This window comes from Papio anubis, chromosome 20, assembly GCF_008728515.1.
Source record: "Papio anubis isolate 15944 chromosome 20, Panubis1.0, whole genome shotgun sequence".
Taxonomy (NCBI): domain Eukaryota; kingdom Metazoa; phylum Chordata; class Mammalia; order Primates; family Cercopithecidae; genus Papio; species Papio anubis.
Window position 1 is genome coordinate 6,756,433 of NC_044995.1, and position 17,312 is coordinate 6,773,744.

Here is a 17,312-nt window from a genome sequence, read left to right on the forward strand (position 1 = left end):
ACCGTTTCTAGGAAAAACTAATAATTTTTTGCCACCAGGCCTGCTCGAAATGATTAAGGAAGTTTGCATAAAAAGGAAATAACTAAAGGAAACATAACATCAGGAATGCAGAAAAAACAACAGAAAGAGTAAATATGTTATAAAATGTAATATTCTTTTAAGTTTAAAAATCGTGTTTGCTGGTTGGAAGCAAAAGTTACAATTTTACTTGATACGGTTCTCGGTGGATGTAGAGATGCTGAACGTCATTTTCTGTTAGGGATGTGTAAGTTGAGCCCATAATCATATACCACCACATACCTAATAGGAAAGCTAAAGCACACTGGCAATGCCAAGAGCTAGAAAGAGCATGGAACAAACGGAATGCTCACACATTGGTGGTGGGATGTAAATTAGTACAGCCACTCTGGGAAAGAGTTTGGCCATTTCTCATAAAGTTAAACACAAACTTACCATATTCACCAGCAGTCATGCCCCCAGTGTCTATCCCAAATATATAAAAACTTATGTTCATACAATATCGGGTACACAGATAGTCACAGCATCTTTACTTATAACAGCAAAACACTGGAAACAACCCAAATGTCCATCAACAGTTAATGGATACACAAACCCTGGTGCATCCGTCTAAAAGAATACTAACTCAGTAACAAAAATTAAAACTATTTAGACACCCAACAATTTGGATAGATCTTAAGGGTAATCTGCTGAGTGAACGAAGCCCTATCTCAAAGGTTGCATACCTTACAATTCCATTTTAATAACATGCTTGAAATGACAAAATTAGAGTGATGGGATCAGTGGTTACTATGGGTCATATTGGAAGGACAGTGTGAGTATAAAGAGGTAGCAAGAGGAGGCCATGAGCAGTGGCTCATGCCTGTAATCCCAGCACTTTGGGAGGCTGAGGCAGATGGATCACCTGGGGTCAAGAGTTCAAGACCAGCCTGGCCAACATAGTGAAACCCCGTCTCTACTAAAAATACAAAAATTAGTCGGGTGTGGTGGTGAGCGCCTGTAATCCCAGCTACTCGGGAGGCTGAGGCAGGAGAATCGCTTGAACCTGGGAGGCAGAGGTTGCAGCAAGCCAAGATCATGCTATAGCACTCCAGCCTGGGCAACAAGAGCAGAACTCTGTCTCAAAAAAGAAAAAAAAAAAGAGGTAGCAAGAGGATGTTTCTTTCTGTTGGCACAACAGTTCCACATCCTGATGTGGTGGGATTTACATAAATCTATACATCTTACAGAATTTCTTAGAACTGTACATAAAAATAAATAAAACAGCAATTACTGCACGCACAAAGTAGTGAAGTCCAAATAAAGGCTGTAGTTTAACAGCATTGCACTAATGTCATTTTATTGGTTTTGATTATTATGGTTATATAAGATAACATTGATGATGCTAAGCAAAGGATACTCAGGAAACACGTATATTTTGTAATCTCTTGTGAATCTAAAATTATTTCAAAACAAATTTTAGAAAAATAATATTTAAGGCATTTTTGTAAACTACATAATGGTACCTACTAACTTGGATAAACACATCCAAATATACTGGATTACATTTATCAATAAATTGAAAAAATAAATTTGGGGGCTATATGTAAGATCTAATAAATAATTACATCAGGTTGGCACAGAAAGCACCTGTTATATATGGCATTAAAATTTAATCAATGATAAGAACAGCCCACTTTACAATTATGGAATCATTGATAATATGCAAGGTATGCTGTCCCAGAATAGACATCAAGTGTATCATGAGTTTAGATTTGTGAAAGTCCTCAAATATGTATCATTTTCATGAGACTTTTTTACTTCATGAATTTCCTGATCCTTTTTAAAGTTACTCTTCATTTCAGTTTTATTTCTGTATGAAGTAATGATGATGAGGCAGAATTTATCACTGAAATCCTACTGTATTCACTGCCATTTGAAACTTTTTCTCCAGTGTGAAATATATCTGCCAACTGTTAAGGTTTTATTTCTGGGCAAAGGCTTTCCCCATGATAAATGCTGCTAGTATGTGTAAGTTCACTGATGATCTATTATGATCACTGATGAGACAGGGTCTTTCTTCCCATAGAAGGCTTTCCTAGCCTCCCCCTTTATAAAATTTATCTCAGTAAATACTTTTCAAGACATAGTTACTTAGAAAATTTTCAAGACTTTTCTGCATTGGATGTATCAAGTTTATTTCCTACATGTTTATTGTGACATACAATATGAGGTAATTAATCACTGAAGGCACTAGTGCATTCTCTGCATTTGTTAAAATTCACTCCTGCAAACTGCATAATCTTCCAAGTGTGAAAATCTAGCAACAGGCTGCTCTACACTGCCTATATGCATGTATGCTAGGAGCACACTGCTGTTTAATCAGTTCACATTACTTTTTTTTTTTTTTTTTTTTTTGAGATGGAGTCTCGCTCTGTCGCCCAGGCTGGAGTGCAGTGGCACAATCTCCGCTCACTGCAAGCTCCACCCCCTGGGTTCATGCCATTCTCCTGCCTCAGCCTCCCGAATAGCGGGGACTACAGGCACCCACCACCGCGCCCGGCTAATTTTTTTGTATTTTTAGTGGAGACAGGGTTTCACCGTGTTCAACAGGATAGTCTTGATCTCCTGACCTCATGATCCACCCGCCTTGGCCTCCCAAAGTGCTGGGATTACATGCATGAGCCACCACGCCCGGCTCAGTTCACATTACTAACATGGTTTTCTCTCTGCATGAGTTTGTTTGTATGTAATCAGTTCAAATTCTCTGCAAAAGGACTATGTACCTTACACATTTCACATATGGATGTTGTCATAGTTTTAATGAAGGTTGACAAATGAAAGGTTACCCCCAGTCCACAGAATCTCTCTCAGATGAGTTATTTTCTATACATTGGTACATCAAAGATTTCAGAGCCTGAATTCATGTTGAAGCCTTTCTGACATTGATAGCATTTATCCTAGTGGATAACACTGGATTTTGAAATATGATTTTTCATACTCAATACCCATAAAAACTATACTGTGAAATCACTGATGGTGTACAAGACATATTTTATTCCCAAAGGCATGACCACGTCCATTGCATTGTTAGGGTTTATTTCCATTATGAGTTCGCTGATGTACAATGAGATTTCTCTTTGAGGAGAAGGCTTTTCTACATTCACTGCATACAAAGGGTTTCTCTCCTGTGTGAGTTCGTTGATGAACAATTAGACGGCTCTTCACAGTGAAGCCTTTACCACATTCATTGCATCCATAAGGTTTTTCTCCAGTATGAACTTGCTTATGTAAAGCAAGCTCAGTTTCCATGGCAAAGCCTCTTCCACATTCACTACATATACAAGATTTCTCTTCTGTATGAATTTGCTGATGTACAATAAGATAGCGTTTCATGGTAAAGCCTTTTCCACATTCACTGCACATAAAGGGTTTCTCTCCAGTATGAGTTCGCTGGTGTACAACAAGATTGCTCTTAAAGGCAAAACCTTTTCCACATTCATTGCATATGTATGGTTTCTCTCCAGTATGAGTTCGCTGATGTAACATCAGTCCACTATTCACAATGAAACCTTTCCCACATTCACTGCACCTGTAAGGTTTCTCTCCAGTATGAGTTCGCTGATGTACAATCAGCCGACTCTTCAAGGGGAAGCCTTTCCCACATTCACTGCATATGTAGGGCTTCTCTCCAGTATGAGTTCGCTGATGTATGATGAGCATGCTTTTCACAGTAAAACCTTTTCCACATTCACTACATAGATATGACTTCTCTACTGTATGATTTCTCTGATGTACAATGAGATTGCTCTTCCTGGGAAAGCCTTTTCCACATTCATTGCATACATAGGGTTTCTCTCCTGTATGAGTTCGTTGATGTTCGATCATACGGCTCTTCATGGTGAAGCCTTTCCCACATTCATTGCATATATATGGTTTCTCTCCTGTATGATTTCGTTGATGTATGATGACATAGTGCTTTGTGGTGAAGCCTTTCCCACATTCACTACAGATGTAGGGCTTCTCTCCTGTATGAGTTCGCTGATGTATGATAAGCATGCTCTTCCCAGTGAAGCCTTTTCCACATTCACTACATACATAGGATTTCTCTCCAGTATGATTTCGCTGATGTACAATGAGATTACGCTTGCCTGGGAAGCCTTTTCCACATTCATTGCATATGTAGGGTTTCTCTCCAGTATGAGTTCGCTGATGTTCAATCAGACGGCTCTTCATGGTGAAGACTTTTCCACATTCACTGCATATAAAAGATTTCTCTCTTTTATGAATTCTTTGATGTTCATTTAGCCTGGACTTTCTGGAGAACACTTTTGCACAAAAAGTACATCCATAAGGTTTTTCTCCTGTATGAACTCTCTCATGATCAGTGAGCTGTGACTTCTTGACAAATGCTTTCCCACATTCACTGCATATATGGGTTTTTTCTATTTCATGAGTTCTCTGATGCTTACTGACTTGGGATTTAGTGCTACTGGATTTTGTGCTTACAGAGAATTCAGCTGCAGAATAAAGTTCTTCATACTTACCATGAAGAAATGATTTTCCATCTCCATTAAATTTAGTAGAGTTCTTAATTTCACAGCTTTTGCTCTGGTTGACTACACTTAAATTTGATTTCAAAGCTTTTATATATAACTCAAATGTATCATGATTTTCCCTGAAAAGACAATGGCTTTTGGTTTGAGAGGCAGTATTTCCAAATGCATTACATTCATGGTATTGTTCCACACTCTTCAGCATCCTTTGATTTTCCAAGTGATCCTGCAGATGATCATCAACTTTGTTGTTTTCTAGGAAAGAAGAGAACAATGAATCCTTTCAGAATCTTGTTGGGGATAAAACTGTTTTCTTAAAAAAAAAAAAAAATCCTTGTTTATTATTATTATTATTTGAGACAGAGTCTCACTCTGTTACCCAGGCTGGAGTGCAGTGGTGTGATCTCAGCTCACTGCAACCTCTGCCTCCTGGGTTCAAGCAATTCTCCTGACTCAGCCTCCGAAGCAGCTGGGTTTATAGGCATGTGCCATCACGCCCAGCTAATTTTTGTATTTTTAGTAGAGACAGGGTTTCAATATGTTGGCCAGGCTGGTCTTGAACTCCTGACCTCAGGTGATCCCCCTACCTTGGCCTCTCAAAGTGCTGGGATTATAGATGTGAGCCACCACACCCAGCCAGGTGTTTTTAAATATGGCTATTTAATGACAATACGATGATAATAGTATAAAAGCAACTTCATGTATACACTTTGGTAAAAACATAATAATATAAACAAACCAAAAAGTAAAAGCAGTCTGTGTGCAAATAAGGTGAGGCAGTTGACAATCTGTATAGATTTGACTGCTTTCTAAACAGGACCTTGCAAAACATGTGGACACAGTAAAATACAAGCAAGTCATTATTACAAGCAAACAACAGGGCTTGGAGGAACACCATTCCACAAAATTTTGGGAGACACCAGACCACAAAGGTGGAAAAGGCAACTGATCCAAAATTCTAAGGGTTGTATTTATTCACTCCACTAGTATTTGTTGAATGACTCCTATGGATAAGGCACTCTGCTGGCATTTGGGATATACAAAATATGCCTTCTTTTCACGGATGCTGAATTCTAGTTAGGAAAAACAGAGGGAACAAAAAAAGAAGGGAGTTGGAGATGTTAAGTGTGGTTTGGTGGAGCAGTGTAGATGATGAGAGTTGGGGGAAGCAGGATATATTTGTACAAAGAAAATACAAGGTTAAATGATGAATTCAATGGGGAGAGTGAGGAAAGTGAGGACTCAAAGATTACTAAATATATGGCTTGAGACACTGGGTAGATGAAAGCATCTCATGAGATGGCAAATATTACTGCAGTCCAGAACATGTAAAGTATACACTGTGAAACATACACTTTGAAATGGTTATCAAATACATAACACAGACATCAAGAATCTGGTTGGAGGTATAAATGGAGAAGGCAGCATGGAAATAATCAGCACATACATATTATTTAAGAAAAAAGGACTGAATGACTTTTTTTTTTTTTTTTTTCTTTTGAGACAGGGTCTCACTGTTACCCAGGCTGGCGTGCAGTGGCACAATCTTGCATCACTGCAACCTCCACCTTCCAGGCTCAAGCAATTCTCCCACCTCAGTCTCCTGAGTAGCTGGGGCTATAGGCACATGCCACCACGCCTGAGTGATTTTTGTATTGTTTGTAGAGACAGGGTCTTGCCATGTTGCCCAAGCTGGTCTTGAACTCTTGGGCTCAAGTGATCTGCCTGCCTCTGCTTCCCAAAGTGCTGGGACTATAGGTGTGAGCCAAGGCACTGGGCCAGGATACCATGTTGAGAAGACATGTAGAATGAAAGAGGAAGGTACAGAGCCAAGGTTTTAGACATTCCAACATTTGGTTTTGGGATTATTTAAGCCCTCTTAGAGGAACCAAATTGTGAGTACAAAGATCAGGGAAATATGCTTACTGAGATATATAGAATAAATACATTCACATACTTGTTGCCTGGCAAGGATAAGAAATAGAAATCTCCATCTGTTGAAATTAAGTGAACTGAGGTAAGACTCTTGTGTGGTAACTGTTATTAAATTTGCCCCTCTTCAATCTGTAGACTACCATCTAACTTTCCAAAAACATTCATCACATTTAATGAACAACTCCTATAGTCAACATTCCACCCTCTGGTTTAGCTGTGTTGTGTTATCATATGTTCCATTAATTATGAAACAGGAAAACAATGATAGGGAATTTTGCAACTGGCCAGTGTACCATGTAGTTGCCTTCAGAAGAAAATGTGCTGCTGCATGGGATATGAAAACTGTCACTTTCTCCTATCACATTTTGTATGCAGTAGAAAAGTCATATCAAGGCCAGGTACAGTGGCTCACGCCTGTAATCCCAGCACTTTTAGGAGGTCAAGGTGGGCAGATCACTTTAGCTCTGGAGTTCCAGACCAGCCTGGGCAACATGGTGAAACATCATCTTTACAAAGAATACAAAAATTAGCCAGACATGGTGACATGCACCTGTAGTTCCAGCGACTTGGGATGTTGAGGCAGGAGGATCGCTTGAGCCCAGAGGTCCAGGCTGCAGTGAGCTGAAATCGTGCCACTGCACTCCAGCCTGAGCAACAAAGTGAGACCCTTCCTCAAAAAAAAAAGTCGTATCAAATTTTTCCCATTTCAATGTCCCTGATACACTGTTTCTTCATCTGCTACCAATAGCATCTACTTCAGTAATGCTACATTTATGTCTCAGCATTAGTTAAGTTGTACTAAAGGATAAACTTCCTCCTTCTAGACAAAGGTTGTGCCAGCTTCACCTTCAGTTTTTCTTAAGATATTTAGCTGTTTCTTATCATTGCTACGCTGCTGACATCCAGGTGAAAGGTCAGACTAGCAAGATATTTTGTGAAAAGACAAAAATATAAAAGTAACCAATCCTCAACCATGCTACCTCAATTACTCATATATAAAATCAAAAGCCATCTTGATAAATAAAGCTTACATTACCATGAATATTACCATGTTTCTGCTCCACGATTTCTCCAACAAGCAGCTTCTATCACTGACCTGTATTTGGCCAACTTGAGGCCAATCTTTTGATAGTCAAGCCCATGGCCTTGCACAATTCCTATTTCATGCCTTCATTCTTTTTTCTTTGAGACAGAGTTGCGCTCTTGTTGCCCAGGCTGGAGTGCAATGGCGCAATCTCTGCGCCCCGCAACCTCCGCTTCCCGGGTTCAAGCAGTTCTCCTGCCTCAGCCTTCCTGAGTAGCTTACAGGCATGTGCCATCATGCCCGGCTAATTCTGTATCTTTAGTAGCGATGGGGTTTCTCCATATTGGTGAGGCTGGTCTTGAACTCCTGACCTCAGGTGATCCGCTCACCTCGGCCTCCCAAAGTGCTGGGATTACAGGCATGAGCCACTGCACCTGGCCCATGCCTTCATTCTTAATTCATGTCACCATCTTCCTAATTCAAAATCTAGATATGCTTTGTGCACATCATACTCTTGCTGCAATTCTGACTATCCTGCCATATGCTCTATTTCCTCTGTATTCCTAAATTAACCCCTGTATCATTAATTTTTATGGTAATCTTCTGTGTAGTGAGGATCTAGATCTAACCTCATCCAAAGAGAGATCTAACATTTGTTCTTAGCTATTAGGAAATGAGCTCTAGGCCCCTGGAATGTCCTGGCCTATAGGAGTGTCTTTGTTTGCCCACTGGCTTTAGCTGCTGGACAGTTTAACAATATGATTTATGATAGGGGCTTTGGCCCATGCCATATCAGTTCCACACTTTGGAAAAACTAGATACTCTAGGTATTAGCCCGACTTCTGGGAGAGGCAAAAGACTGAAAGTCAGCCATGTGGGCTGTATGTGACTGGAACCTAATCAAAACTCTGGCCACCAAAGGCTCAAGTGAACTTCCCTAGTTGTCAATACTCTGTATTGTCACACACTGTGGCTGGGAAGAGACGTAATGTCCACAGTGAAAGGAGGACCAGAAGTACTGCACTTGGACCCCCTCCTGGACTACAAATGACCTGGGAATTCTACTCCTAGGTGAAGGCTCAAGAGAAATGAAAAATATGTTTCCGAAAAAGTTGTACACGAACTTTCATAGCAGCATGATTCATAAATGCCAACAAGTAGAAACAACCCAAATGTTAATTCAATAGATGAATGGATAAATAAAATGTGGTACAATGGAATATTATTCAACAATAAAAAGAAATGAAGTACTGATACATGCTAAAGAATGGAAGAATTTCAAAAACACTATGCTAAATAAAAGAAGCGAGACACAAAAGACCATATATTTTATGATTCTATTTATATAAAATGTCCAGAACAGGCAAATCTATAGAGATAAAAAGTAGAGGCCGAGCGTGGTGGCTCACACCTGTAATCCCAGCACTTTGGGAGGCTGAGGCGAGTGGGTCACGAGGTCAGGAGTATGAGACCAAACTGGCCAACATGGTGAAACCCCGTCTCCACAAAAACACAAAAATTAGCTGGGCATGATGTTGCACGCCTGTAATCCCAGCTACTCAGGAGGCTGAGGCAGGAGAATCGCTTGAACCCAGGAGGTAGAGGTTGCAGTGAGCCAAGACCATACCATTGCACTCCACCCTGGGTGACAAAGCGAGACTCTATCTCAAAAAACAAAAAAAAGAAAGAAAAAAAAAATTGACTATGGTGATGGTTACATAACTGTTCATACACCATGAAGCACTGAAAAATAAACTTTAAATTGGAAAATTGTATGGTATGTAAATTAAGCTGTTAAAAAACAAATCTATAATGGGAAAAACACATTAGGGAAATGAATACAATGCTACTGTCTAAGATGAACTAAGGGAAAAGCAGAAATCAAATGTACAAAGGAAGTACTCTGAGATAGACATAAGTTATGACCTGGTTTGGACTACAACTGATGTAGGATGTAAAACTCCTTTCTAGGTAAACAGTCAACAAAAATAGTAGAGACTTTTAACAAGACAACTCCATAGGTAAAGGACATTCAATACAATACCAGCACAGACAGGAAAGAAGTATGGTACTAAAGGAGAATGCAACCTTAAAATAAGATGGGAAGGTTTTTGTGGAGAAAAAATGATCCGTATTCCTAATAGGCACTGCTTCTGTGTCCTGAGACACCCACACAGCATTCTTTTACTGACTGTAATATGACTTACGCATCTTGCTGGTTCTCGCATACCTGGACAGATTTGACTGTGCCTTTCACCTTCCATTGTCCATGGTTCTTCTCCTCGTTCCAACCTGGAGAGTGCATCTGGTTTGCTGACTTGATAACCTATTTATGGGAAATGACAGAAGACAGACACACTGGATTGGGCTGGTGTATGTAATGTGAGAGAACGTTACATTTAAGTAACTAGACAGTTTTCACATCTGCAAAGTAAGTAGAGGCTTTTCTCTCAGGAAAGGGCAGATTACAGTCAGACCTTAATATCTGAAAATTTCACATCCAGGGATTCAACCATATTTTCAATGGACTGAAAATATTTTTAAAAAAATACAATAATAAAAAATACAAAGTGCAGTGGCTCTTGCCTATAATCCCAGCACTATGGGAGGCTGACATGAAACCAACACTTGAAGCCAGGAGTGGGAGACCAGCCTGGGCAACACAGATTCCATCTCTACAAAAAAAAAAAAAAATAGCCAAGCATGGTGGTTTGCATCTGTAGGCATAGTTCCTCAGGAGGCTGAGGCAGGAGGACCACTTGAACCCAGTTCAAAGCTGCAGTGAGCCATGAAGGCACCACTACATTCTAGCCTGGGCAACAGAGCAAGACGCTGTCTCTAAAGAAAAAAGAAAACCACAATAAAAAACAAATTAAAACATACAGTATAACAACTATTTACATAGCACTTACATTGTATTAAGTATCAGGCATAATCTAGAGATGATTTAAAGTATTTGGGGGGAGGTGTGTGTAGGTTATATGCAAATACAATGCCATTTTATATGAGATTTGAGCATCTGTGGATTTCATATCCATGGAAAGCTGTGAAACCAATCCCTCTCAGACACTGAGGGGTGACTGTATATCCTTTTATCAGAAGCCAGAGGATGTACCAAAAATCTGCTATTCAGAGCACTGCAGTTAATTCCAAGGGTAAGCAGCTGAGAAAGCAAAGGCCACAGACTGGGCACCCTCCAGGTGACAGAGGGCAGCTGTCCTTACCCATTGATACCAGGTTGCTGTAGATCTCCAACATCACATCCCGGTACAAGTCCTTCTGAAAAGGGTCCAGGAGCTGCCACTCCTCCCAGGTGAACTCCACAGTAATATCCTCCAGTGTCAGCAATTCCTGTAAGAAAACAGAGCCTCGCTTAATAGGAAGTGTTTCTCTTTTACTGACATGAAAAGAATGTGAAGGGAAGTTGTCCTGCTCATATTAACCACCTAGACTGCATCCATCTATAAATCTATTGTATTTTTTAATATCACCAGAGAATCTCCAAGTATTCTATAATTGTACAGTGCCCCATTTGCTCAACAAAAATTAAGGTTTTATATCAAATCCGCTCAGTAAAAACAGGTTTTACGTATAAATTTTAATTTCAGTATCTATTGCCCAGTCAAGAAAGTATATGCTACCTACATCTAGGTATCTGATATAAATTGTTTCATTCACTGTAAGCCTTCCCAGCTAATACTAACATAAGACATGGGGAGACTCCAGATGCTAGAATCACAGGACACTACGTTCATGTTTAATTATTAAATGGATTAAAAAATAGAAATGCATAGAAAGCATGAGAAACTATTAAAGAGTAACCAAATTGGGAAAACTTATTTTTGGAAATATATATTAAATATATATGTACACACACAAACATATATACGTATGTGTGTATATATATGTATACAGTCACAGGTATGTGTGTCTATTAACAGAAAGGTTATATTAGATACACTGAAGAAATAATTAGTGAGTTGGAATTCACAGTAAAAAAAAAAATAACAGGGCCAGGTGGGGTGGCTCACACCTGTAATCCCAGCACTTTGGGAGCCTGAGGCAGGTGGATAGCTTGAGCTCAGGAGTTCAAGACCAGCCTGGGAAACATGGTGAAATCCTGTCTCTACCAAAAAGACAGAAATTAGCTAGGTACAGTGGCACATGCCTGTGGTCTCAGCTACTTGGGAGGGTGAGGTGGGAGGATCGCTGGAGCCCAGGAAGTTGACGCTGCAGCGAGCTGTGATCATGCCACTGTACTCCAGCCTGGGTGACAGAGTGAGACCCTATCTCAAAAAATTAAAATAACTGAAAAATGAAGCAGAGACACAAAGTGACAGAAAGTATGAAGGAGAGTTTACTAAATATGGAAGACAGAATGAGGCCTAACATATGCCTATACATAGTTTTTGAAATATTATATTGAAATGAGAAGCAATTTCCAAATATCTGAGTGAGAAATTTTCAGAACTGATTAAATATCCTGTAACTCAAATTTAATAAATCAACAAAGCCAAGCAGAAAATCTGCATCTAGACACATCAGACAGAAACTATTGAACATCAGATGCAAATATAACATTATGAAAACAAGCATTAACAGAAGGAAAAGATGCATTACCATCAAAAGAAAGACAAAATGTTCTAACAACTGACTTCCATAGAAACAAAAGAAGCAAGAAAAGTGCAGAATAACGTCTTCAATGTCTTGATTCTGTGGTATTTGGCAAATTGTATGGTATGGCCTAGCCCCGAATGCCACTGGAAAATAAATTGAGACCCTCTTGTCAACTAAACTGCCACTCTCCTGTCTCAACATGACTTATAATCATATGGTAGTGGGAACTTGAGGCAGGAAAGAGCTAGGTGAAAATTGATGGGATAATCTATCCCCATGTAATTGCAGAGATTAATACACAGATAAAAGAACAGACTTAGTGGAGTCTGCAAATTCTTAATGCTGCTGATCTTATCACATTCGGAATTATTTCACATGAGAAATAAATCTGTTTGGAAAAAAAAATCTTAGGTTTCTACCTAATTTCATACTCAAAAATAAGTTTTTCCCGTTTAAAGTCCTAACCAGAAAGCAAAAGAACCTATGGAAGCAGAAGCAAATATGAAATATATTCATGTTCAGAGCCATAAAGGAAAAAACAGGGACAAATTTTATGAGAAAAAAATTTTAATATCTACATTGAAAAACAGATCATAAACAAAGCTGAAAGAAAAATGACGGGCTAAAAAAATTTGCAATAAACAAAAGGTCAATATATAGTAGATATAACCAACTCATTAACCAGTAAGAAAAAAGTTTTTTAATATAAAAATTATAGTCAGGCATTTCACGAGAGCAAAAAATCCAGTTGGCCAAGAAATACACACAAAGGACTTCAACCTCGCCTGTGATGAGGAAAATGCAAAATAAGACAAAAGAATATTGGATCACTGAAAATTGTGTAATTTGATAATGTCTTATTTTTAAGTATTGGCAAAGATTTAAGGCAAAAAGGACTCCATGTATCAGTCTCTATGTTGCAGGCACTCATTTAAATACTTTACATAGTTTAACAATGTTTCCATGTATGACTTTAGACAAATGGAATTTTATACAATTAATATTCTTCAATTAATTATAGTGATATTCCTTTATATTCTAAAACTATACCATCTAAGGCAGGGGTGTCCAATCTTTTGGCTTCCCTGGGCCACACTGGAAGAAGAAATGTGTTGGGCCATACATAAGATACACTAATGATAGCTGGAAAAAAAGTGCAAAAAATTCTCATAATGTTTTAAGAAAATTTACAAATTTGTGTTGGGCCACATTCAAAGCCATCCTGGGCCACATGCAGCCCACAGGCTGCAGGTTGTACAAGTTTGATCTAAGGTGACCAACAGGTGAAATGTGATTCCACTGAAGCAAAAGAAGTCATAATAAATGTGTTTATATATACAGACACATACATAAAACACATAGATTTATAAATACACATACATACAGAGATGCACACAGTTCGGTGACAGTAAGTACGTGCTACCAAACCTTTGTTGAAGCACTATAAGGGGATTAGGAATAAAGTTATGATGAGCAAATTTACCTTTTTTTTTTAGAGACAGAGTTTTGCTCTCGTTGCCGAGGCTGGAGTACAATGGCATGATCTCGGCTCACCACAACCTCCGCCTCCTGGGTTCAAGCGATTCTCCTGTTTCAGGCTCCCAAGTAGCTGGGATTACAGGCATGCACCACCATGCCACTCTAATTTTGTGTTTTTAGTAGAGACAGGGTTTTGGTCAGGCTGGTCTTGAACTCCCGACCTCAGGTGATCCGCCTGCCTCGGCCTCCCAAAGTGCTGGGATTACAGGCATGAGCCACCGTGCCCGGCCCGGGAATCTACTTTTTTAACCAGTGTGTACTTCATCATTAGAATTCATTTCCCTGTGGGGCCAGGCACGGTGGCTCATGCCTGTAATCCCAGCACTTTGGGAGACAGAGGCGGGTGGATCACCTGAGGTCAGGAGTTCGAGACCAGCCTGACCAATGTGGTGAAACCTAGCTCTACTAAAAATACAAAAATTAGCCAGGCATGCTGGCGTGCACCTGTAATCCCAGCTACTCAGGAAGCTGAGGCATGAGAATCCCTTGAACCCAGGAGGCGGAGGTTATAGTGAGACGAGATCACACCACTGCACTCCAGCCTGGGAAACAGAGTGATACTCCATCTCAACAAAACAAAACAAACAAACGAACAAAAAACAGATTTTTTTCCCTTTGGAATCCATGAGTTATTTATGTAATTACAAAAAATAAAAGCAATAAAAATATGTAAGAATTGGATGTGAAAATGCAGAAGGATTCTGTATATTCTGAGATGAGGTAAAGTTATCAAACATGGCACCCAACAACTCAAGACCTTATCAGACAACTCCCTAATGCCAAATCTGCAGTTAATGCCAGTTCAGCCATCTGTTCAGGACAAATGGAAGCTATGCACGCCTTCCATTTTCCTAGGCCACTTAGATTTTATTCCTAAATCAGCTCACAAAGACTTGAGTGTGTGGCCTTGCTTTCGTCCCTTGAAAAAACTGTGTCCACTGAGTTTGCCTGGTCTATTTCCATAGGAGTCTCTGAGGAACCCTGTTATAAACAGCAGTAAGAAATCTTCTGCCTTTATTAGAAAGCTAGTTCAAAACACTGTTCAAAAAACCATATCACCTCTGGGAAGAATAGCAAATTTTTCTTGACATCTAAGTGCCATGAAATAATGATCTCCTGAGGAACGTGTCTGCTTTTTCCTCACAGTCACTGTATATTATATAACTTAGCATGACTTTCTTGTACTGGCTGTCAGAGACATCAGATGCAAACTGACAGCTAATGCAATAGAAAGGATCTTCTAGTCAGGCATTATGTTCCAACATCAGTCATTTTGTAGGAATCACATAAACACTATATTCCTGATCTTACTTTGCCATGATGTTGGAGTTAGATTTAAAGTTTATTTCTCTCTAGATTCTGAAATAATTTCTTACAGGTCTCTACAAATCCACCATGGAATAAAGGAGAGAATAAAATACAGAAAAAGTCACCTGGGCATTGATCATTTTCTTCAGTTGTGGGAAATGGCCAGCACCTGGGATACTCTGTCTTTGTCTCCTCTGGATCTGCCTTAAATTTCTAGTTAGAAACCTCAGTCACCAGTGAAGAGTGTCCACAAAAATCATTATCTAGGTCCTGGAATCTTCCTCTTTCTTCATTCACTTCTTGTCTCTTCCCAGGGCAGCCAGGACCTGTAGACTGAGGAGCAAAACAACTTTCAGGGGTACATTCATCCTAACACATGACCCTGAATATTTGTCTCTTTATTTGGTTCTCTCAAACCAAAGAAATGCAAGACCCTCAATGAAGGCCAAATGCCTTTCTTCGGTGAAGTGTGGAAGTAACATGAAGAGGAAAGGGGAGGTCACAAAGGCCACACAGCATCATGCCTAAGTGGTAGGTAATTCTCATATCAGCTTTTTAAATAATGCCATATGGATGGTGAGAAACTGTACATTTTCCCCTTTATACAATGTTACCCTCACACCTCTTTAAAAGTCTTTATATATATTTAAAAGTGTTTATATATGGCCCGGCATGATGGTTCACATCTGTAATCCCAGCACTTTGGGAGGCTGAGGTGGGCGGATCACCTGAGGTCAGGAGTTCAAGACCAGCCTGGTCAACATGGCGAAACACTGTCTCTACTAAAAATACAAAAAATTAGCCGGGTGTGATGGCGGGCACCTGTAATCCCAGCTACTCAGAGACTGAGGCAGGAGAATGGCTTGAACTTAGGAGGCGAAGGTTGCAGTGAGCCCAGCCATTGCACTCAAGCCTGGGCAAAAAGAGCAGGACTCCATCTCAAAAAAAAAAAAAAGTGTTTATATACACACTTCAATATGAAGAACAAGAAACACATCAAAAAAAAGAGGGAGACAGAGAGAAGGAATACGAGGTATAAGTACAAATTTAGAAAACAATTCAAAAATATAAATACTGGGAAAATAGCCGCCTTTATATATGAACATACAAAACCTGAAACACCCATAAAAAATATGCAGTACATTTGCAAGAGGAAGGATAAAAATAGGCTCTTATTAATTTGTGCAGCAGTAATTAAAAAAACATACTGTTAAATAGAAAGCTTATTCATCCGCACCCTCTCTGCCCCCGCAACAAAACTTTCATTTTCTGCAGGTTCAAGAGCATGGGTTGTCGTGGAAAGCCAGAGGATTAGAAAACTCATCGTGCAGGAGGTACTTGGACCTGAAACTTTTAGGAAATGTTAACGTTCATCAAGTCTGTTCCAGCAGCCAAAGTTTGAGCTCAACACACACACACAGACCCTGCCAGGGCTCTTGTGAAAATACTTCAGTTTTCACTTGTCTCTACACAAAAGGCCACCACCCCGCCAGATTAATACGAAAACCTGGAGTAGATACACACGTACACTGGCTTCCCTTAATGATTCCTCGATCACTGAGCCTCAGATTAATCCCGAATGTGAAACAGAAGTCACATTAGTTGAAAAAGCCACCCTACCGATTCTCAATCACTGAGCCCCACAGGGGAGTGACCCTCGAGGACCACAATCCCTGACCTCAGGACTCTTGGTCGTAGATCTACTCAGGCCTTTAATCACTGACCACCAGAGCCTCCATGAGGGACCCCCAAAGATATCCCATCACAGACACCCACCAGGGACTCCTACCAGCTCCCCTCCAAAAGAAAACACCCGCCCCCGCCTCCCCCACACTGCCGCGCTACCTACACGGTACAGCGCCACCAACAACGCAGACGCCCTCAGAATGCTCCCTCCCACCGCGTTTCCACGTCCTGACCCACACACTGACCTGACTCTCCCTGGAATCGCTGCGACTTCTTAAAGACTGAACTTACTTCCCTAAAGTTCTTCCACTTCTGGGCCCCTCGCCCAGCTCCCTCCCCACTAAACCTCAAGGGAAGGTCACCCGCGTTTCCATGGAGAGCGGACTGCGGCCTTCCGGCTTTTCCTCAGAAGAAGCGTCCGCGCCGGAGTCGCCTCGCCGCTCTGGGGGCGGCCATCTTTGAGTACGTGACGTACAGACGGCACAGGAGCCGCGAGACGCTGTGGACAGAGGCCTCTTAAAACTGTCCGATTTCCAGACACGTCAGCCCTGGCAGAAAATGGAGAGATTATCAGAGGCTTGAGTTCACACAGACAGATACGGCGTGTGGGTAAAGTCCTCTGAACAGACAGGGAACAGAATAAGTTGATC

The 17,312-nt window shown here is 40.3% G+C and overlaps 1 protein-coding gene across 3 annotated transcripts; it reads right to left on the reverse strand.

The window, feature by feature from the left end:
* Positions 1-2,802: 2,802 nt before the first annotated feature.
* ZNF432 (zinc finger protein 432) lies at positions 2,803-17,032 on the reverse strand. 3 transcript variants are annotated; one of them, XM_031659254.1, is made up of 6 exons: positions 16,908-17,013; positions 16,185-16,326; positions 15,102-15,309; positions 10,737-10,863; positions 9,743-9,838; positions 2,803-4,808 (listed from the first exon to the last, which is right to left on the reverse strand). In XM_031659254.1, exons 3-6 carry the CDS (start codon positions 15,114-15,116, stop codon positions 3,088-3,090), a joined length of 1,959 nt encoding a protein of 652 aa, XP_031515114.1. In that variant the 5' UTR covers positions 15,117-15,309; positions 16,185-16,326; positions 16,908-17,013; the 3' UTR covers positions 2,803-3,087. The 3 variants fall into 3 exon arrangements, with proteins under 3 accessions (XP_031515114.1, XP_003916086.1, XP_031515115.1); XM_003916037.2 differs by lacking the exon at positions 16,185-16,326 and having other exon boundaries at positions 16,908-17,032; XM_031659255.1 differs by lacking the exon at positions 16,908-17,013 and having other exon boundaries at positions 16,214-16,788.
* Positions 17,033-17,312: the final 280 nt, after the last annotated feature.

Bases quoted from the DNA above. Each gene is read 5' to 3' on its own strand.
- ZNF432 (XM_003916037.2), bottom strand. The intron at 9,839-10,736 runs GTAAGGACAGCT...TCCCATAAATAG, and splicing joins CAGCAACCTGGTATCAATGG to GTTATCAAGTCAGCAAACCA. The intron at 4,809-9,742 runs GTATGCGAGAAC...CTTCTTTCCTAG, and splicing joins GCACAGTCAAATCTGTCCAG to AAAACAACAAAGTTGATGAT.